General features: G+C 44.7%; 1 protein-coding gene and 1 pseudogene across 1 annotated transcript; both read right to left on the bottom strand.

Moving 5' to 3' along the window:
* Positions 1 to 653: 653 nt before the first annotated feature.
* On the bottom strand, positions 654 to 15543 carry LOC109890372 (solute carrier family 2, facilitated glucose transporter member 2-like). Its single transcript, XM_031792664.1, is given in 13 exon segments — positions 654 to 1354; positions 1547 to 1750; positions 2029 to 2130; positions 2259 to 2363; positions 2802 to 2882; positions 3981 to 4087; positions 6594 to 6756; positions 8563 to 8678; positions 9850 to 9974; positions 10127 to 10289; positions 10292 to 10325; positions 10401 to 10496; positions 15236 to 15543. Coding segments are annotated over 13 exon segments (1545 nt in total). The 5' UTR covers positions 15251 to 15543; the 3' UTR covers positions 654 to 1120.
* Positions 15544 to 15888: 345 nt separating this feature from the next.
* Positions 15889 to 23976, bottom strand: part of LOC116354010 (TRAF2 and NCK-interacting protein kinase-like) — a 15933-nt pseudogene continuing 7845 nt past the window's right edge.

Here is a 23976-nt window from a genome sequence, read left to right as displayed (position 1 = left end):
CTCGTCCTTTATTTATTTCCACAATGACAATGGCTAGCGTTGTGGCCAGGCCAGATGTTCTTCTTTAGCAGATGTTGGTTGGTCTCACTGGTTGTGTGTGTTCTATCAACAACGAAGTTGAGGTGAGTGACTGGCCTTAGTCTAATGTAATGACTTACAGTTCCAATCCGATAATGCAGGCGTGCCGTCATCCGTCCTAATGTGGACACTGTAATATTATTTCACTAGGTCACATGATCAGGAAAAACTCCAGCTTTCATAGAGAGCAGCCATCTGAGGTGACAATTGACACAACCAGCCATGAGAGTTAATTCTGCTCTGGTGGGGTTTGCTTTGGGTGTGTGTGTGTGTGTGTGTGTGTGTGTGTGTGTGTGTGTGTGTGTGTGTGTGTGTGTGTGTGTGTGTGTGTGTGTGTGTGTGTGTGTGTGTGTGTGTGTGTGTGTGTGTGTGTGTGTGTGTGTGTGTGTCTGAGTCTGTTGATAAAAGTGCTTGCATTTCCTTACCTTTGGGTTTAACATTAACAGCCATCTGTCAGGCGTGAGAGAGAGAGACAGACAGCGAGAGAAATAGATTGAGAGAGAGATCATGTAAACGTGTGTGCGTGCTAGTGTGTGTGTGTGTGTGTGTCATTTTAGCTGTCATTTCACATGCACTATCTTGGTAGTAATTTATTAATAGTAATCGTAAAGTCCCATTTGGTGACATTCAACTTGTGTGAATACATTCAGTCAGTTACACATTGAGCATGGTAGAACAGGATAATGTAACCTCTAGAAACAAAACCATCTGCTGCATCTCGTTATTGTACTGACCATGAATGATACAGTAGAGCCAGGAGTTTTTCTGTCTGCCTTATCCTGAGCAGGAAACATTCTGGGCCCAGTGTATGAGTTATGTAAAGTTAGTCATGTCAGGAGTTGTTCTTGGAAGTAAACAACTATCTAGATGGCGTTCAGGATTTAGGACTTTCATCACTTACATTCTGTCACAATGCTAATTATCCGAGCCCTGCGGTAACACACCAGATTAAGCTAATCAGATATGTTAGTGCAGGGCTGGAACTAAAGCTTGCACACCCTGCAACTCTCTAGGGTTGGATCCCCCTGGACTCGTGAGCATGTCAGGCCTGGGAGTCTGATTTGAGCTGCTCCAGCTCGGTGGAGGTACCAGTACCAGTACCAGTACCAGTTCCAGTCTTTCTGGTTCCTGGTGTCTGTTTCCTTCCCTTTTTAAACACAGCTGCTATCTCCTCAAATGTCTTCCCTTTGGTCTCCGGCACACGCAGGTAAGTGAACACAGTGAAGCCAAACAGCAGCACCGCAAACAGGATGAACACATAGCTACCACACAGAGCCTGGAGAGAGGGGTGGAGAGAGAGAGAGAGAAAGGGTGAGAGTAAGGGAGAGAGAGAGAGAGAGAGAGAGAGAGAGTGAGAGAGAGAGAGAGAGAGAGACAGAGTGAGAGAGAGAGGGTGAGAGAGAAAGGGAGAGAAAGGGAGGGTGAGTTAATTGGTCTGTCCATCTGTCCGTCCGTCCATGTATCTTACCTCTATGTAAGGGAAGGTCATGCCTATGATGAAGTTGCTGGTCCAGTTGGTGCAGCCAGCCAGAGCTATAGCAGCAGGCCTGGGGCCCTGACTGAATAACTCAGCCACGATGAACCAGGGGATGGGACCAGGGCCGATCTCAAAGAAACACACAAACAGGAAGATGGCCGACATGCTGACATAGGACATCCAGGAGTAGACTCTCTGGGGAGGAGAGGAGAGGAGAGGAGAGGAGAGGAGAGGAGAGGAGAGGAGAGGAGAGGAGAGGAGAGGAGAGGAGAGGAGAGGAGAGGAGAGGAGAGGAGAGGAGAGGAGAGGAGAGGAGAAAAGAAAAGAAAAGAAAATCATTATTTTACTCTGGCGGAACAAGAGATTGTTAAAAAACACAGGAAACAGTCATATAAAGACAGGAAATGTACACACTAAAATACTGAAACCCTATTGGTTGAGAGATAGAGAAAATTATTTTTGATTGGTCATACCAGGTACACGAGGCCGACTGTCATGGCGACGGCACAGATACACATCCCACCTAAACCAATCAGAGTCAACGTCCGTCTGCCGGCCCTGTCCACTAGAGCCACCTGCAATACACTGTTTGCATCACTGACCTACAAATGGTTAGTCTATGTGGGGACGTGTTAGTTTGTCTGTGCGTGCGCGTGCATGTGCGTGTGCGTGTGCATGTGCGTGTGCGCATGTCTTCCCGTACCGACACCATCGTAAAGACGGTATTGAGAACTCCTACTCCAATGGTTGCATAGACAGGCTGAGTGACTCCTGCTTTCTCAAAGATGGCTGTCGAGTAATAAAAGATCTGAAGAGATTAAAACAAACATTAGGTTTCCATTAAGTAAAGCAGAGTCATAAGAACCTCAATCTGACTTATCCAGGCTGTTAAACCGATGTAAAACAATATAAATAAGACACAATAAACACCCTGGTGACTCAACACACACACACACACACACACACAAACTCAGCGTTGATTCCAGACAGTTGTCCCCTCTCTCCCCCTCTCTCAGTAACTCACAGCGTTGATTCCTGACAGTTGTTCTCTCTCTCTCTCTCTCTCTCTCTCTCTCTCTCTCTCTCTCTCTCTCTCTCTCTCTCTCTCTCTCTCTCTCTCTCTCTCTCTCTCTCTCTCTCTCTCTCTCTCTCTCTCTCTCAGTAACTCACAGAGTTGATTCCTGACAGTTGTTCTCCCTCTCTCTCTCTCTCTCTCTCTCTCTCTCTCTCTCTCTCAGTAACTCACAGCGTTAATTCCAGACAGTTGTTGTGAGAGATGCATCATCAGGGCTACAAACAGCTGCTGCCTGTAGAGAGACGACCGCACCTAGAAGACCACAGACATATCACATTATTAATACAGGACTACAGACACATATCACATTATTACTACAGGACTACAGACACATATCACATTATGAATACAGGACTACAGACACATATCACATTATGAATACAGGACTACAGACACATATCACATTATTACTACAGGACTACAGACACATATCACATTATGAATACAGGACTACAGACACATATCACATTATGAATACAGGACTACAGACACATATCACATTATGAATACAGGACTACAGACACATATCACATTATGAATACAGGACTACAGACACACATCACATTATTACTACAGGACTACAGACACATATCACATTATGAATACAGGACTACAGACACATATCACATTATGAATACAGGACTACAGACACATATCACATTATGAATACAGGACTACAGACACACATCACATTATGAATACAGGACTACAGACACATATCACATTATGAATACAGGACTACAGACACATATCACATTATGAATACAGGACCACAGACACATATCACATTATGAATACAGGACCACAGACACATATCACATTATGAATACAGGACTACAGACACATATCACATTATGAATACAGGACTACAGACACATATCACATTATGAATACAGGACTACAGACACACATCACATTATGAATACAGGACTACAGACACATATCACATTATGAATACAGGACTACAGACACATATCACATTATGAATACAGGACTACAGACACATATCACATTATGAATACAGGACTACAGACACATATCACAGTATGAATACAGGACTACAGACACATATCACATTATGAATACAGGACTACAGACACATATCACATTATGAATACAGGACTACAGACACATATCACATTATGAATACAGGACCACAGACACATATCACATTATGAATACAGGACCACAGACACATATCACATTATGAATACAGGACTACAGACACATATCACATTATGAATACAGGACTACAGACACATATCACATTATGAATACAGGACTACAGACACATATCACATTATGAATACAGGACCAGACCGACATGGATTAGACAGCTATAGAACGTACCAGGACTGCGATAGAGACTTGCGCCTCCTTCTCCACCTCCTCCTTCTCCCTCCTCATCTCCTCCAGGTCAGCTGATGGGTCATACTCTCCCTTCAGACGACGCAGACCTACAAACGCACACACACAGCAAGTGTGTATTTTGGACACACGTACTCATTCAAGGGTTATTATTTATTTATACTATTTTCTACATTGCAGAATAATAGCGAAGACATAAACCATGAAATAACAACCCACTCGAGTGGGTTGAGTCACTGATGTGATCTTCCTGTCTGGGTTGGCGCCCCCCCTTGGGTTGTGCCGTGGCGGAGATCTTTGTGGGCTATACTCGGCCTTGTCTCAGGATGGTAAGTTGGTGGTTGAAGATATCCCTCTAGTGGTGTGGGGGCTGTGCTTTGGCAAAGTGGGGTTATATCCTGCCTGTTTGGCCCTGTCCGGGGGTATCATCGGATGGGGCCACAGTGTCTCCTGACCCCTCCTGTCTCTTGTCTTATGCTGCAGTAGTTTGTGTCGGGGGGCTAGGGTGTCATTAGGTGTCCTGTGTGAATTTAAGCATGCTCTCTCTAATTCTCTCTTTCTTTCTTTCTCTCTTTCTTTCTCTCTCTCAGAGGACCTGAGCCCTAGGACCATGCATCAGGACTACCTGGCATGATGACTCCTTGCTGTCCCCAGTCCACCTGGCCGTGCTGCTGCTCCAGTTTAAACTGTTCTGCCTGCGGCTATGGAACCCTGACCTGTTCATCGGACGTACTACCTGTCCCAGACCTGCTGTTTTCAACTCTCTAGAGACAGCAGGAGAGGTAGAGATACTCTTAATGATCGGCCAACTGACATTTACTCCTGAGGTGCTGACTTGTTACACCCTCGACAACTACTGTGATTATTATTATTTGACCATGCTGGTCATTTATGAACATTTGAACATCTTGGCCATGTTCTGTTATAATCTCCACCCGGCACAGCCAGAAGAGGACTGGCCACCCCTCATAGCCTGGTTCCTCTCTAGGTTTCTTCCTAGGTTTTGGCCTTTCTAGGGAGTTTTTCCTAGTAACCGTGCTTCTACACCTGCATTGCTTGCTGTTTGGGGTTTTAGGCTGGGTTTCTGTACAGCACTTTAAGATATCAGCTGATGTAAGAAGGGCTATATAAATACATTTGATTTTATATGATTTTGATCTGATAGTAGCCACAAAAGTTTTAAACAAATCTAAATAGATTTTAGATTTTAGATTCTTCAAAGAAGCCACCCTTTGCCTTGATGACAGCTTTGCACACTCTTGGTATTCTCTCAACTAGCTTCACCTGGAATGCTTTTCCAACAGTCTTTTCCAACAGGAGTTCCCACATATGCTGAGCACTTGTTAGATGCTTTTTCTTCACTCTGCGGTCCAACTCATCCCAAACCATCTCAATTGGATTGAGGTTGGGTGATTGTGGAGGCCAGGTCATCTGATGCGGCACTCTCCTTCTTGGTCAGAAAGCCCTTACACAGCATGGAGGTGTGTTGAGTCATTGTCCTGTTTAAAAACAAATGATAGTCCCACTAAACGCAAACCAAATGGGATGGCATATCACTGCAGAATGCTGTGGTAGCCATGCTGGTTAAGTGTGCATTGAATTCTAAGTGTGCATTGAATTCACAGACCGCGTCACCAGCAACTCAACCCCACACCTCCTCCCCCATGCTTCACGTTGGGAACTACACATGTTGGGAACTCTCCAATTTGAACTCATCAGACAGATTTCCACCGGTCTAATGTCCATTGCTCGTGTTTCTTGTCCCAAGCAAGTCTCGTCTTCTATTGGTGTCCTTTGGTAGTGGTTTCTATGCAGCAATTTGACCACGAAAGCCTGATTCACGATGTCTCCTCTGAACAGTTGATGTTGAGATGTGTTTGTTACTTGAACTCAGTAAGGCAGTTATTTGGGATGCAATTTCTGAGGCGGGTAACTCTAATGAACTTATCCTCTGCAGCAGAGGTAACTCTGGGTCTTCTTTTCCTATTGGTGTCCTTTAGTAGTGGTTTCTTTGCAGGAATTCCGACTGCCCTTGAAGAAACTTTCAAAGTTCTTGAAGTTTTCCGTATTGACTGACCTTCATGTCTTAAAGTAATGATGGATTGTCATTTGTCTTTGCTTATTTGAACTGTTCTTGCCATAATATGGACTTCATAATTTACCAAATAGGGCTATCTTCTGTATACCACCCCTACCTTGTCACAACACAACTGATTGGCTCAAACGCACTAACAAGGAAAGAAATTCCACAAATTTACTTTTAACAAGGCACACTTGTTAATTGAAATGCATTCCAGGTGACGACCTCATGAAGCTGGTTGAGAGAATGCCAAGAGTGTGGAAAACTGTCATGAAGGCAAAGGGTGGCTACTTTGAAGAATCTCAAATATAAAATATATTTTGATTTGTTTAACCCTTTTTTGGTTACTACATGATTCCATATCTGCTATTTTATAGATGTCTTCACTACTATTACACAATGTAGAAAATAGTACAAATAAAGAAAAATATATATCCCATGAATGAGTAGGTGTGTCCAACCTTTTACTGGTACTGTATTTTCTAAGAGAGATCTGAGATTTCTACAGTACATACTATTTTTGGCCTCCTCCACCATGCCTCTCTTGATGTAGAGGTATCTGGGACTTTCAGGACACAGTGGCAGCAGTAGAGACTGTAAAACAGCAGGAGCTCCAGACAGACCCAGCAGCAGCGGCCAGTAGTAGTCATTACCCAGGAGGAACTCTAGACCTAGCACCTGGGGGACAGGGGGACAAAGATGAGGGACAGACACAGGGAGACAGGGGGACAGAGATTAGGGACGGACACAGAGAGAGACAAGAGGACAATGATTAGGGACGGACACAGAGAGAGACAGGGGGACAGAGATGAGGCACAGACACAGGGAGACAGGTGGACAGAGATTAGGGACGGATGCAGAGAGAGACAGGGGGACAGAGATGAGGGACAGACACAGAGAGATACAGGGGGACAGAGATTAGGGACAGACACAGAGAGAGACAGGAGGACAGAGATTAGGGACGGACACAGAGAGAGACAGGGGGACAGAGATGAGGGACAGACACAGAGAGAGACAGGAGGACAAAGATTAGGGACAAACACAGAGAGAGACAGGTGGACAGAGATTAAAGACAGACACAGAGAGACAGGAGGACAGAGATTAGGGACGGACACAGAGAGAGACAGAGGGACAGAGATTAGGGACGGACACAGACAGTGACAGGGGGACAGAGATGAGAGGACAGACAGTGACAGGGGGGTAGAGATTAGTGACTGACACAGAGAGAGACAGGGGGACAGAGATTAGGGACGGACACAGACAGTGACAGGGGGATAGAGGATAAAGGACACACAGTACCAGGGGATAGAGATTAGAGGACAGACACTACCAGCGGGATAGAGATTAGAGAACAGACAGTACCAGGGGGATAGAGATTAGAGGACAGACAGTGACAGGGGGATAGAGATTAGAGGACAGACAGTACCAGGGGGATAGAGATTAGAGGACAGACAGTGACAGGGGAATAGAGATTAGAGGACAGACAGTACCAGGGGGATAGAGATTAGAGGACAGACAGTACCAGGGGGATAGAGATTAGAGGACAGACAGTACTGGGGGGATAGAGATTAGAGGACAGACAGTACTGGGGGGATAGAGATTAGAGGACAGACAGTACCAGGGGATAGAGATTAGAGGACAGACAGTACCAGGGGGATAGAGGATAAAGGACAGACAGTACCAGGGGATAGAGATTAGAGGACAGACAGTACCAGCGGGATAGAGATTAGAGGACAGACAGTGACAGGGGGATAGAGATTAGAGGACAGACAGTACCAGGGGGATAGAGATTAGAGGACAGACAGTACCAGGGGGATAGAGATTAGAGGACAGACAGTGACAGGGGGATAGAGATTAGAGGACAGACAGTACCGGGGGGATAGAGGATAAAGGACAGACAGTACCAGGGGGATAGAGATTAGAGGACAGACAGTACCAGCGGGATAGAGATTAGAGGACAGACAGTACCAGCGGGATAGAGATTAGAGGACAGACAGTGACAGGGGGATAGAGATTAGAGGACAGACAGTGACAGGGGGATAGAGATTAGAGGACAGACAGTACCAGGGGGATAGAGATTAGAGGACAGACAGTGACAGGGGGATAGAGATTAGAGGACAGACAGTACCGGGGGGATAGAGATTAGAGGACAGACAGTACCAGCGGGATAGAGATTAGAGGACAGACAGTACCAGCGGGATAGAGATTAGAGGACAGACAGTGACAGGGGGATAGAGATTAGAGGACAGACAGTGACAGGGGGATAGAGATTAGAGGACAGACAGTACCAGGGGGATAGAGATTAGAGGACAGACAGTACCATGGGGATAGAGATTAGAGGACAGACAGTGCCAGGGGGATAGTGTGTGTGTGTGTGTGTGTGTGTGTGTGTGTGTGTGTGTGTGTGTGTGTGTGTGTGTGTGTGTGTGTGTGTGTGTGTGTGTGTGTGTGTGTGTGTGTGTGTGTGTGTGTGTGTGTTCTTACCTGACTCAGTAGTATACCAGTAACAATAGCCAGCTGATGTAAGGTTCCTAGAGATCCTCTGTAGGCCATGGGAGCTATCTCCCCTATATACATAGGAACTAACCCTGAGGACAGACCTGAGAAAGAGAGAGAGAGAGAGAGAAGGGGAGAGAGAGAGAGAGAGAGAGAGAGAGAGAGAGAGAGAGAGAGAGAGAGAGAGAGAAGGGGAGAGAGAAGTTGTCTACCTCACTTGCTTTGGCAATGTTAACACATGTTTCCCATGCCAATAAAGCCCTTGAATTGAAATTGAATTGAGAGAGAGACGTAAACATAAAACACAAATAATGCATGCAGAGCAGAATTAGGACGATACCCACTAATTATCAAAATCCAGAAAAGAGCTGTTAAATTCTACAACCACCTAAAAGGAAGTGATTCCCAAACCTTCCATAACAAAGCCATCAACTACAGAGAGATGAACCTGGAGAAGAGTCCCCTAAGCAAGCTGGTCCTGGGTCTCTGTTCACAAACACAAACACACCCCACAGAGCCCCAGGACAGCAGCACAATTAGACCCAACCAAATCATGAGAAAACAAAAAGATAATTACTTGACACATTGGAAAGAATTAACAAAAAAACAGAGCAAACTAGAATGCTATTTGGCCCTAAACAGAGAGTACACAGTGGCAGAATACCTGAGCACTGTGACTGACCCAAACTTAAGGAAAGCTTTGACGACGTACAGACTCAGTGAACATCGCCTTGCTTTTGAGAAATGTCGCCTTAGGCAAACCTGGCTCTCAAAAGAAGACAGGCTATGTGCGCACTGCCCACAAAATGAGGTGGAAACGTCAGAATTTGGAAACAAACCCGGTTTAGATAAACTCCCATATCTACTGGGTAAAATACCACAGTGTGCCATCAACAGATTTGTGACCTGTTGCCACAAGAAAAGGGCAACCAGTGAAAAACAAACACTATTGTAAATAAAACCCATATTTATGTTTATTTATTAACCTTTTTGTACTTTAACTATTTGCCCGTAATATGACATTTGAAATGTCTTTATTATTTTGGAATTTTTATGAGTGTGATGTTACTGTTCATTTTTATTGTTTATTTCACTTTTGTATATTATCTACCTCTACTTTTGTACCTACTTGTGTATGTTATCTAAAAAGACCTTGAATTTAAATGTAATTGAGAGGGGGGGGCATCAGTACCAGCTTTGTTGGTGGACAGAGCTGGGCCAAATACTTCCTTCCTGATGTAGTCTAGTGTGTGACTTCATTTATGGATAACTCACCACAGTAGAATCCCATGACACATCGTCCAGCGATGACCATGACGTGAGGTTTCCACATCTTAGCCAACACCATCAGTAGACCTGCTATTACTGCTAACACATTCACCATCAACATGCCCTTCACCCTGCACAGACAGCATAGGCATTAGCTCAGTGGGCTAACACAGTCTTGTGGCATACAGACGACCCAAGTTCAAACCCAGTCAGTCACACAAGCGCATTTAGTTTCGTCTTGAGACAGATAGAGGAAGAGGGAGGTTCGGATGCTCACACACACCTTCCTCTCAGGTCTCCAACGAAGCCCACCAGGAAGGACGACACCACGCCCCCAATGGAGAAGATCGACACAGACAGAGACCAATACATGACCACAGAGGGATGCACTTCCTGCTTCTCTGTCCCTGTACCGTTCTCTGATAGGAGGAGAGGCTCCTCAGGGAGCACCCCAGGGACCGCCCATAATGCTGCTCTATCACCTAGGAAACAAAGTAAAGGTTTGTAATAGTACTTGCTGTTTACTCATGACTAAAATAAACAGTGTGTGAGTGTACCTTCTGTGGCGCATTGATGACTCCCAGGCTGTATCCGTACTGTAGAGAACCCAAGACTGCTGAAAACACTGCTAGGGTTAGAGTGCCGGTCAGCTGCTGTAGGACACACAGATGTGAAAAGGTGCCTGTAATGAGCTGACCTAGTGGGCAGGGAACCAGTTCAATGCACCATGCAGTCCCACCTGCTGTAAAACACTGCTTATAACAGAGCAACAAAACATCTTCACATTACTCAGTGTTACTGTTTCCTGATTCAACTAATCAAGGGCTTGATATTTACTTGACTTGTTGAATTAGGTGTGTGACACATGCTGTTAATAAAAACATATGGACATTTCTGCTCTGTCCAAAATTACAACATACTGATTGCAACATTACCACAAAAATGGAGTCAAGTGGAAAGGTAGGGAACTTGTTTGTTGGCCCTGCATTAAAGACCAAAATTGTCAACAACAAAAAACCTGTAATAAATTTAAAAAATACAGTTGAAGTCAGAAGTTTACATACATACATACACTTAGGTTGGAATCATTAAAACTCATTTTTCAACCACTCCACAAATGTCTTGTTAACAAACTATAGTTTTGGCAAGTCGGTTAGGACATCTACTTTGTGCATGACACAAGTAATTTTTCCAACAATTGTTTACAGACAGATTATTTCACTTATAATTCACTGTATCACAATTCCAGTGGGTCAAAAGTTTACATAAAGTATGTCTTTAAACAGCATGGGAAGTTCCAGAAAATGACGTCATGGCTTTAGAAGCTTCTGATAGGCTAATTGACATCATTTGAGTCGGTTGGAGGTGTACCTGTGGATGTATTTCAAGGCCTACCTTCAAACTCACTGCCTCTTTGCTTGACATCATGGGAAAATCAAAATAAATCAGCCAATACCTAAAAGTAAATTGTAGACCTCCACAAGTCTGGTTCATCCTTGGGAGGAATTTCCAAACGCCTGAAGGTACCACGTTCATCTGACAAACAATAGTACGCAAGTATAAACACCATGGGACCACGCAGCCGTCATACCGCTCAGGAGGAGACGCGTTCTGTCTCCTAGAGATGAACGCACTTTGGTGCGAAAAGTGCAATTCAATCCCAGAACAACAGCAAAGGACCTAGTGAAGATGCTGGAGGAAACAGGTACAAAAGTATCTACAGTGCCTTGCGAAGGTATTCGGCCCCCTTGCACTTTGCGACCTTTAGCCACATTTCAGGCTTCAAACATAAATATATAAAACTGTATTTTTTTGTGAAGAATCAACACCAAGTGGGACACAATCATGAAGTGGAACGACATTTATTGGATATTTCAAACTTTTTTAACAAATCAAAAACGGAAAAATTGGGCGTGCAAAATTATTCAGCCCCTTTACTTTCAGTGCAGCAAACTCTCTCCAGAAGTTCAGTGAGGATCTCTGAATGATCCAATGTTGACCTAAATGACTAATGATGATAAATACAATCCACCTGTGTGTAATCAAGTCTCCGTATAAATGCACCTGCACTGTGATAGTCTCGGAGGTCCGTTAAAAGCGCAGAGAGCATCATGAAGAACAAGGAACACACCAGGCACGTCCGAGATACTGTTGTGAAGAAGTTTAAAGCCGGATTTGGATACAAAAAGATTTCCCAAGCTTTAAACATCCCAAGGAGCACTGTGCAAGCGATAATATTGAAATGGAAGGAGTATCAGACCACTGCAAATCTACCAAGACCTGGCCGTCCCTCTAAACTTTCAGCTCATACAAGGAGAAGACTGATCAGAGATGCAGCCAAGAGGCCCATGATCACTCTGGATGAACTGCAGAGATCTACAGCTGAGGTGGGAGACTCTGTCCATAGGACAACAATCAGTCGTATATTGCACAAATCTGGCCTTTATGGAAGAGTGGCAAGAAGAAAGCCATTTCTTAAAGATATCCATAAAAAGTGTTGTTTAAAGTTTGCCACAAGCCACCTGGGAGACACACCAAACATGTGGAAGAAGGTGCTCTGGTCAGATGAAACCAAAATTGAACTTTTTGGCAACAATGCAAAACGTTATGTTTGGCGTAAAAGCAACACAGCTCATCACCCTGAACACACCATCCCCACTGTCAAACATGGTGGTGGCAGCATCATGGTTTGGGCCTGCTTTTCTTCAGCAGGGACAGGGAAGATGGTTCAAATTGATGGGAAGATGGATGGAGCCAAATACAGGACCATTCTGGAAGAAAACCTGATGGAGTCTGCAAAAGACCTGAGACTGGGACGGAGATTTGTCTTCCAACAAGACAATGATCCAAAACATAAAGCAAAATCTACAATGGAATGGTTCAAAAATAAACATATCCAGGTGTTAGAATGGCCAAGTCAAAGTCCAGACCTGAATCCAATCGAGAATCTGTGGAAAGAACTGAAAACTGCTGTTCACAAATGCTCTCCATCCAACCTCACTGAGCTCGAGCTGTTTTGCAAGGAGGAATGGGAAAGAATGTCAGTCTCTCGATGTGCAAAACTGATAGAGACATACCCCAAGCGACTTACAGCTGTAATCGCAGCAAAAGGTGGCGCTACAAAGTATTAACTTAAGGGGGCTGAATAATTTTGCATGCCCAATTTTTCAGTTTTTGATTTGTTAAAAAAGTTTGAAATATCCAATAAATGTCGTTCCACTTCATGATTGTGTCCCACTTGTTGTTGATTCTTCACAAAAAAATACAGTTTTATATCTTTATGTTTGAAGCCTGAAATGTGGCAAAAGGTCGCAAAGTTCAAGGGGCCGAATACTTTCGCAAGGCACTGTATATCCACAGCCAAACGAGTCCTATATCGACATAACCTGAAAGGCCGCTCAGGTTTGCAACTGCACATGGGGACAAAGATCGTACTTTTTGAACAAATGTCCTCTGGTCTGATGAAGTAAAAATAGATATGTTTGGCCATAATGACCAACGTTATGTTTGGAGGAAAAAGAGGGAGGCTTGCAAGCCGAAGAACATCATCCCAACCGTGAATCACGGGGGAGGCAGCATCATGTTGTGGGTGTGCTTTGCTGCAGGAGGGACTGGTGCACTTCACAAAATATACCGCTTCATGAGGAATGAAAATTATGTGGCTATATTGAAGCAACATCTCAAGACATCGGTCAGGAAGCTTGGTCGCAAATGGGTCTTCCAAATGGACAATGACCCCAAGCATGCTTCCAAAGTTGTGGAAAAATGGCTTAAGGACAACAAAGTCAAGGTATTGGAGTGGCCATCACAAAGCCCGGACCTCAATCCTATAGAACATTTCTGGGCAGAACTGAAAAAGCGTGTGCGATCAGGGAGGCCTACAAACCTGACTCAGTTACACCAGCTCTGTCAGGAGGAATGGGCCAAAATTCACCCAACTTATTGTGGGAAGCTTGTGGAAGGCTACCCGAAACGTTTGTTCCAAGTTAAACTATTTAAAGGCAATGCTACCAAATACTAATTGAGTGTATGTAAACTTCTGACCCACTGGGAATGTGATGAAAGAAATAAAAGCTGAAAGAAATCATTCTCTCTACTACCATTCTGACATTTCACATTCTTAAAATAAAGTGGTGATCCTTACTGACCTAAGACAGGGCCGTTTTACTTGGAGTAAATGTCAGGGATTGTGAAAAACTGAGTTTAAATGTGTTTGGCTAAGGTGTACGTAAACATTCGACTTCAACTGCACGTCAGTTTTACTTGAGGACCTAAATGTTGACCGTGGCGCCATGCAGGTTGAAAAATAGTTGGATGGTAACGATTCCATGGCACATGGTCTATGAACTGAGACAAAAACGTTGAGTTTCTCCATGTCAATGATTATAGTACATTCTTGCAGCCAGTAGAATGTTATATACAGCTCTGCTGAATCACTTGTTCTTGTACTGCCCATATGTAGCTTGTTTTTGGTCGCAGGTTCAGGAATGGCTAAACAATTGCAACGTTTACTTGGAGGCAACTCTGCAAATAGCACTGCTGGGTGATTTGATAAGTCATAGTCAAATCGGCCAATAATATAATAATACTCTAAGCGGAGGTGTTTATCTTTCATTTGCAATCTGTAGAAACTACGAGAACAGAAAGGTTCAGAGCTTTTTGTGAAACATCACACAGTGGAAAATCTACCAAACGGGATGGTCTTCAGAGATAGAGGGGAGGGGTGGTAGGGTTAGGGGAGGGGTGGAAGGGTTAGGGGAGGGGAGGGGTGGGGTGGAAGGGTTAGTGGAGGGGGAGGGGTGGTAAGGTTAGAGGGAAAAATAAAGAAGGGAAATATATTTTAAAAATATATATACTGTATATTTAAAAGAATCTATATTTACAAAATAAATATGTGTGTGGGATTGGAAATGATGCAGACAATTACACTGATGGAAGCTACAATCTGTCTGTAATATTAAAGCTGCTCTGCCCCCTAACAAAGTGATAAAGGTGTGTCAATGATGGAATAAAACACAGACTGCTTGCTGCTGTTCCTGTTTCCAGATGTGTTTCTGTCAGAACTAAAAAACAGATGAATCACTGATCGAACCAGCTCTCTCATGCCATCAACAAATGAACTGTCAAATCAATGGTACTCTCCCTCGGATTAATCATGACACACACACACACACACACACTCCTGTCCCTGTGTGTAGCTACAGAGCATCGGTCAGTCAGTATTGAACAGTAGGAACTTTTACTATATTATGAAACGAACAGCTTGGCTTTCAGCGTCTGTTTAGTAAATGGATTAGATACCTCAAAACGAGTGTGTGTGTGTGTGTGTGTGTGTGTGAGAGAGAGAGAGAGAGAGCTAGAGTGTGTAAAAATGTACAGAGAGAGATCGTACCTTTCCCGATTCCATGACAGGTTCAGAGTCTCGACATCAGCTCCAACAACACGAACTGATCACACACACACTTCCAGGGTAATCATCAATCGCTGGGATCACGCTGTGTCCACGCACTCATCTCGACATACACACAGCACTGGACAGAAAGACACACCGGAGCAGAGCACCTCTCTATCTGTACACCTTACTGGTGGCTGTTTATCATTCATGTCATCATTACCATCACACATGGTGCCTAACACACTTCACCTCCTGTCTTAGGTTGTGTTTGTCACCCTGTTTTCATGGTGGTTCAACTCTGTGATAGTGATTAGTGAAGACACACACACAGTGTCAGGGCTGGTATCCACTGTTCACACACACCCTGGTCATCCTGAGCTCAGCAGGCTCTAAATGAGGGGGGAGGTGTAACACACACAGACACACACAGGGAGGGACAGTATTAGGTAGAGTTAATGATATACCTTCTACAGGGACAAAGTCTGAGGGTCAGTGGCCTCAGCTGATAACCCCTCACTGCAACCCCTACACACACACACACACACACACACACACACACACACACACACACACACACACACACACACACACACACACACACACACACACACACAGAATCTAAACAAAAATAAGTTTTTTTAAAAACAGAATAATGTTCTAGTATCATTTATTTTTCTGTTTTACAAAACATAGAAACCAAAACATTAGTGATGAGTTGGTCGCTCAGAAACAAAGAGGTCTATAGAGTTTGTATTTTAAAGACAGAGTCCAACAGTAGTGATCAGCAGTCTGTTCACCAGATTGAGAGAGTGATACACCCATCACCTCTCTCACACACACACACACACACACACACACACACACACACACACACACACACACACTAGTTCAATCAGCACAGCTCTTTATTGCTAACATTCTAAAAAGCAACCTGCCTCCATAACAGTAATTTTAATGTAATGACCATGAGCAGTCTGGAAGTTTAATTCCCAGACAAAAGTGTCACCCCCTACACTTGTTTGTAATTTGAGGGAGTGGGTCTCGGCGAATGTAATGTTTTTTGGATGAATGTGTTTGTAGTCACTAAATATACATCCATGACCCACTCACGCACACACCTTACCGAACTGTTGCATTCTGGGTAACGGAGTTCTACAGCATTTGATTAAGGACAACAGCTTCAGATGTTCTCGTCTTTTGTTTTCAGAAATGCATAAAAGCTCTTAAACATGGTTCTTTTTAAAATAAATTAAGTTGTTTAAGATGAACTGATCATGTTCAATCTAAGGACATAAGATGCTATCAAAGTGTTAAAATAAAATGGTAAACCAACAGGAAGGAGTGAACAAAACAACGGTAGATAAATCAGATGGCTTCATCATGCTTGGCACCGTACAAACAGGAAGGAGTCACAATCAGACCAGACCAATCAGGTGGGAGACAGCTTCACACAATAATTCTTTACACACAGAGACAGATAAGACAGACAGACAGACACAGAGTGGTTCATTCTCAGACAATTCTCAAATGATTCTCAGTTGAATCAGGTTTTACTCTGGCATTTCAGCATAACATAAAACACACAAACTGAACGGCAGAAACTAGCAGTGTGCTGTGCAAGTTATCAAGCTAATTCACATTACAATTCAAAAGTCATTTTAAAGTACCTAAATAAACAAGAAACAAAACTTGAACAATGTGTTATTTAAAAGACAGAATGAAAGAATATTTCTAGTAAACAGCAGAATGTTGTTATTCTTGTTTTCTTTTAACAGTTAATCTGATGCAGCACCTTGAGAATTGAAAGACTTCAGAGTGGATAGAGGGACAGGAGGAGAAGAGGAGGGAGACAGAGGGACAGGAGGAGAAGAGGAGGGAGACAGAGGGACAGGAGGAGAAGAGGAGGGAGACAGAGGGACAGGAGGAGAAGAGGAGGGAGACAGAGGGACAGGAGGAGAAGAGGAGGGAGACAGAGGGACAGGAGAAGAGGAGGGAGACAGAGGGACAGGAGAAGAGGAGGGAGACAGAGGGACAGGAGGAGAAGAGGAGGGAGACCGAGGCGGGGATTTTGTTTTAAAGGGACATAGCCAATATTTTAGAGAAGAGGGGTGGAGTGGTGGAGAAAGAGGGGACATTATTAAAGGTGAAGTGCAGGTGAGAAAGAAAGATTAGGATCCGGAAGTTCCGATTCGTCTCCACAGACGGTAGTCGGGATCTTGGAAAACCGGGAAACCAGTGTTGATCCAAACACTCCTCTAACTTCAGACTCCTCTACCTTCAGACTCCTCTACCTTCAGACTCCTCTTCATAATAGTCATGTATCTCTTTATTATTTCATTCTTTATAGTCCTTTATGTCTGTTACAGTGTTGTAGTCTCTCAGTGTTTCACTGTCTTCAAGTTTGATTCTCTCGGAGCCTGATTCATTTACACTTAAATTCTTTCACACTGATTTGATATTTGATTCTCTCAGCATTCGAGTCATTCAGTGTTTGATTCTCTCAGTTCGATTCAGTGTTGGACTCTCCTATTTTTCAATTCACTTCTTTGATTCAGGGTGCGATTTGATTCTCTTGGTCCATTGTTTTAATTGGCTTATGAAATTAGCCTTGGCCCGTGATGGACAGCTGAGCAGGTCAATGGGAAGACAGTGGGAGGGGTTTGTTTCACCAGTTCATCATGGAGCTACGGTTGAGGGTCATGAAGAAGACCTGACTGCTGCCTCCAGACCTCACCGACGCAAAGAACACCTAGACACACACACACACACACACACACACACCATGAGAAGACATGATTGATGCAGGCAATAGAGAATATGTGTGTGTGTGTGTGTGTGTGTGTGTGTGTGTGTGTGTGTGTGTGTGTGTGTGTGTGTGTGTGTGTGTGTGTGTGTGTGTGTGTGTGTGTGTGTGTGTGGTGTGTGTGTGTGTGTGTGTGTGCGCATGTTGTTCACCTTGTCGTTCCTCTCGCACAGAAACTTGAGTCTCTGGGCTCTCTTGTGCATGAAGACCCCGTCCAGGTGTCCTGTCTCCACAGACCTGATCTCTATGGCCTTCTCCCCCAGCCCATGATCTGGCTAGAGTGGATATAGGCTGGAGGAGCAAGGAGAGAAAGAGAGAGAGAAAGAGAGAGAGAGAGAAAGAAGAGAGAGGGAAAGAGAGAGGGAGAGAGACAGAAAGAGAGAGAGAAAGAGACAGAAGAGAGAAAGAGACAGAAAGAGAGAGAAGAAAGAGACAGAAAGAGAGAGAGAGAAAGAGACAGAAAGAGAGAGAGAAAGAGACAGAAAGAGAGAGAGAAAGAGACAGAAAGAGAGTAGAAAGAGACAGAAAGAGGAGAAAGAGTACAGAAAGAGAGAAAGATACAGAAAGAGAGAGAGAAAGAGACAGAAAGAGAGAGAGACAGAAAGAGAGAGAGCATGAGACAGAAAGAGAGAGAGCATGAGACAGAAAGAGAGAGAGAAAGATACAGAAGAGAGAGAAAGAGAGAGAGAAAGAGAGAGAGAAAGAGACAGAAAGAGAGAGAGAACGAGACAGAAAGAGAGAGAGAAAGAGACAGAAAGAGAGAGAGAAAGAGACAGAAAGAAGAGAGAGAAAGAGACAGAAAGAGAGAGAGAAAGAGACAGAAAGAGAGAAAGATACCAGAAAGAGAGAGAGAAAAGAGACAGAAAGAGAGAGAGACAAAGAGAGAGAGCATGAGACAGAAAAGAGAGAGCATGAGACAGACAGAAGAGGGAGAGAAAGAGACAGAAAGAGAGAGAGAAAGAGACAGAAAGAGAGAGAGAGAGAAAGAGACAGAAAGAGAGAGAGAAGAGACAGAAAGAGAGAGAGAAAGAAGACAGAAAGAGAGAGAGCATGAGACAGAAAGAAGAGAGAGCATGAGACAGAAAGAGAGAGAGAGCATGAGACAGAAAGAGAGAGAGAGCATGAGACAGAAAGAGAGAGAGAGCATGAGACAGAAAGAGAGAGAGCGCATGAGACAGAAAGAGAGAGAGAGCATGAAGACAGAAAGAGAGAGAGAGCATGAGACAGAAAGAGAGAGAGAGCATGAAGACAGAAAGAGAGGGAGCATGAGACAGAAAGAGAGAGAGAGCATGAGACAGAAAGAGAGAGAGAGCATGAGACAGAAAGAGAGAGAGAGCATGAGACAGAAAGAGAGAGCATGAGACAGAAAGAGAGAGAGAAAGAGCAGAAAGAGAGAGAGAAAGAGACAGAAAGAGAGAGAGAAAGAGACAGAAAGAGAGAGAGAAAGAGACAGAAAGAGAGAGAGAGCATGAGATAGAAAAGAGAGAGAGAGCATGAGACAGAAAGAGAGAGAGAGCATGAGACAGAAAGAGAGAGAGAAAAGAGACAGAGAGAGAGAGAAAGAGACAGAAAGAGAGAGAGCATGAGACAGAAAGAGAGAGAGAGAAAGAGACAGAAAGAGAGAGAGAGACAGAAAGAGAGAGAGCATAAGACAGAAAGAGAGAGAGAGCATGAGACAGAAAGAGAGCATGAGACAGAAAGAGAGAGAGCATGAGACAGAAAGAGAGAGAGAGCATGAGACAGAAAGAGAGAGAGAGCATGAGACAGAAAGAGAGAGAGAGCATGAGACAGAAAGAACACAACAGAGTTGAGATTGAATCTGATTAAACTTTGCACGAACCTAAACAAGTTCCCACAGGCCTAAAACAAGGCTGAGCTCACACACCCACACACCCACACCCACACACACACACACCACACTCACCAACAGAAGTAGGCATCTCTCCCCACTGCAGCACGACGTCTTTAGTGATGCGTCCGTAGGTATTGACGTAGACTCCCTCATCTTCATAACACAACAACATCTCCATCCCGTCTGTCTTAGGAAGAATCACGATGGCATGGGGAGTCACCTGGGTCTGAATCTATAGACAGACAGAGGTAATGGTTATCTACTGTCTATCTCCCTGCACTATATATCACACCACACACAAACTTACGTGTGAGGGGACGTAGATGTCGTAAGGGTTGCCAGAGTCGACGTCGATGACATGGAAGCCCAGGCTGGAGCCGTAGATGACCTTTAACCTCTGCCCCTCCTCCACCGTCAGGTCAACCAGCTGGGGGCGGTGCTGCAGGTCAGTGAACGACTGGGAGGTGGGGGGAGAGAGAGAGAGAGAGGTGTTACTATTGACCCCAGAGTAACTATTATCAGACAACGTGACAAACCCCATAGTATTGTCACAGACAATGGTGCAACATTTCCTCTCAAGTAGTCCCTGTACTTCCAGGATGTCTACCTAACTACAGCATCACATCTCAACCTAGTGTGGGACCTACCTTGAAGGTAGTCCCTGTACTTCCAGGATGTCTACCTAACTACAGCATCACATCTCAACCCGGTGTGGGACCTACCTTGAAGGTAGTCCCTGTACTTCCAGGATGTCTACCTAACTACAGCATCACATCTCAACCCGGTGTGGGACCTACCTTGAAGGTAGTCCCTGTACTTCCAGGATGTCTACCTAACTACAGCATCACATCTCAACCCGGTGTGGGACCTACCTTGAAGGTAGTCCCTGTACTTCCAGGATGTCTACCTAACTACAGCATCACATCTCAACCCGGTGTGGGACCTACCTTGAAGGTAGTCCCTGTACTTCCAGGATGTCTACCTAACTACAGCATCACATCTCAACCCGGTGTGAGACCTACCTTGAAGGTAGTCCCTGTACTTCCAGGATGTCTACCTAACTATAGCATCACATCTCAACCCGGTGTGGGACCTACCTTGAAGGTAGTCCCTGTACTTCCAGGATGTCTACCTAACTACAGCATCACATCTCAACCTAGTGTGGGACCTACCTTGAAGGTAGTCCCTGTACTTCCAGGATGTCTACCTAACTACAGCATCACATCTCAACCCGGTGTGGGACCTACCTTGAAGGTAGTCCCTGTACTTCCAGGATGTCTACCTAACTACAGCATCACATCTCAACCCGGTGTGGGACCTACCTTGAAGGTAGTCCCTGTACTTCCAGGATGTCTACCTAACTACAGCATCACATCTCAACCCGGTGTGGGACCTACCTTGAAGGTAGTCCCTGTACTTCCAGGATGTCTACCTAACTACAGCATCACATCTCAACCCAGTGTGGGACCTACCTTGAAGGTAGTCCCTGTACTTCCAGGATGTCTACCTAACTACAGCATCACATCTCAACCCAGTGTGGGACCTACCTTGAAGGTAGTCCCTGTACTTCCAGGATGTCTACCTAACTACAGCATCACATCTCAACCCGGTGTGGGACCTACCTTGAAAGCCATGAACTTGTGGTAGGGTTTGGGGGCCCAGGCATAGATCTCCACTGCGTTCTTCTGAGCGATCACCAGGAACTTGATCCTCTCGTACTTTACTGGAAACAACACACACAGGAGAGAGTCAACAACACACACAGGAGAGAGTCAACAACACACACAGGAGAGAGTCAACAACACACACAGGAGAGAGTCAACAACACACACAGGAGAGAGTCAACAACACACACAGGAGAGAATCAACAACACACACAGGAGAGAGTCAACAACACACACAGGAGAGAGTCAACAACACACACAGGAGAGAATCAACAACACACACAGGAGAGTCAACAACACACACAGGAGAGTCAATAACACACACAGAAGAGAGTCAACAACACACACAGAAGAGAGTCAACAACACACACAGGAGAGTCAACAACACACACAGGAGAGTCAACAACACACACAGAAGAGTCAACAACACACACAGAAGAGAGTCAACAACACACACAGGAGAGAGTCAACAACACACACAGGAGAGTCAACAACACACACAGGAGAGAGTCAATAACACACACAGAAGAGAGTCAACAACACACACAGAAGAGAGTCAACAACACACACAGGAGAGAGTCAACAACACACACAGGAGAGAGTCAACAACACACACAGGAGAGAGTCAACAACACACACAGGAGAGAGTCAACAACACACACAGAAGAGAGTCAACAACACAAACAGAAGAGTCAATAACACACACAGAAGAGAGTCAACAACAGACACAAATACACAGAAGAGAGTCAACAACAGACACACACACACAGAGAGAGAGGAGAGAGAGTTCCGTACCGACTTTGTAGTGTACGCAGCCCTCCAGCTCTCCTACAGTGACCCAGCCCTGCTTCTTCTCCACCTCGGGGTCGTTGTGGAGTATCCTGTTCCTCAGCCAGGACAGGTAGTACACACGCAGCTTATTCTTCTTCCCTGGAGGAGAGAGAGAGAAAACAGAGATGTCTCTATCAGAACAGAGATGTTCTACAGGCCTCCAGTTCTTTAAATAAGAGAGCAACGTTCTCCCTCTGTGGTCATGTTGCGGTTATGTAATGGTCCTACCGCGGTCAGTCGGTAATACCTGATATAGTAACCAGGACATTAAGTCCCTCCAGGACGTCCATCTGTAGGAAGCGTCTCCTGGTTATCAGGTTATAGACCTTCCCCTGACCGCTACGGTCAAGCAACATCAAACCATTCTCTGTCCCCACCAGCAGGTTCACACCTAGAGACACACAGAGAGAGAGAGGAGAGAGAGAGAGAGAGAGAGAGAGAGAGAGAGAGAGAGAGAGAGAGAGAGAGAGAGAGAGAGAGAGAGAGAGAGAAAGAAAGAAAGAAAGAGAGTTTCAAAGAGATAGAGAGAGAGAGGGGGAGAGAGAGAGAGGGGGGAGTTTCAAAGAGATAGAGAGAGAGAGAGAGAGAGAGAGAGAGAGAGAGAGAGAGAGAGAGAGAGAGAGAGAGAGAGAGAGAGAGAGAGGAGAGAGAGAGAGAGAGGGGGGAGTTTCAAAGAGATAGAGAGAGAGAGGGGAGAGAGAGAGAAAGAGAGAAAGAGAGAAAGAGAGAAAGAGAGAAAGAGAAAGAGAGAGTTTCAAAGAGATAGAGAGAGAGAGGAGAGAGAGAAAGAGTGGAGAGAGAGAGAACGAGAGAGAGAGAGAGATATTCAAAGAGATAGAGAGAGAGAGGGGAGAGAGAGAGAGAGAGGGGGGAGTTTCAAAGAGATAGAGAGGAGAGAGAGAGAGAGAGAGAGAGAGAGAGAGAGAGAGAGAGAGAGAGAGAGAGAGAGGAGAGAAAGAGAGTTTCAAAGAGATAGAGAGAAAGGAGAGACAGAGAAAGAGAGAGAGAGGGGAGAGGGGGGTTCAAAGAGATAGAGAGAGGGGGAGAGACATAGAGAGAGAGAGAGAGAGAGAGAGGAGAGGAAGAGAGTTTCAAAGAGATAGAGAGAAAGAAAGAGAGAGAGAAGAGAGATATTATTCAACGTCAGCGAGCATGTGGAAATACACACGAGTGAGTTGCATAAGTGTATGTGCATTCATGTGTGTGAGAGACTTTGCCTGTGTGTGTGTTCACATGTGTGTGAGATTATCTAGGGTGTCTTACCCCAGAGAGCAGCACACAGTATCTCAGAGTTGAAGCGCTTCTTGTATTTGCGTATCTCAGGCGTGTCACTGTGAGGTCGTATGTTGGTTGGGTTCACATTGACCACGCTGATCTTTCTGGCCTCGGCTAGTCTGGCCTGCTCCTGATGCAACAACTCACTGGTGAACAGACCTGAAACCACAGAACAACGTTATAGTATAGTGGAGGCAGGCAGCCCAGAGGTTAGAGCCTTGGGCCATTAACCAAAAGGTTGCTGGACAACATAAACACAACATTACAGCAACCAAAGAATAACCTTGCAACAACATAAACACAACATTACAGC

Source organism: Oncorhynchus kisutch, linkage group LG16, assembly GCF_002021735.2.
Source record: "Oncorhynchus kisutch isolate 150728-3 linkage group LG16, Okis_V2, whole genome shotgun sequence".
Taxonomy (NCBI): domain Eukaryota; kingdom Metazoa; phylum Chordata; class Actinopteri; order Salmoniformes; family Salmonidae; genus Oncorhynchus; species Oncorhynchus kisutch.
This window is presented reverse-complemented; position numbering and strand designations above follow the sequence as displayed.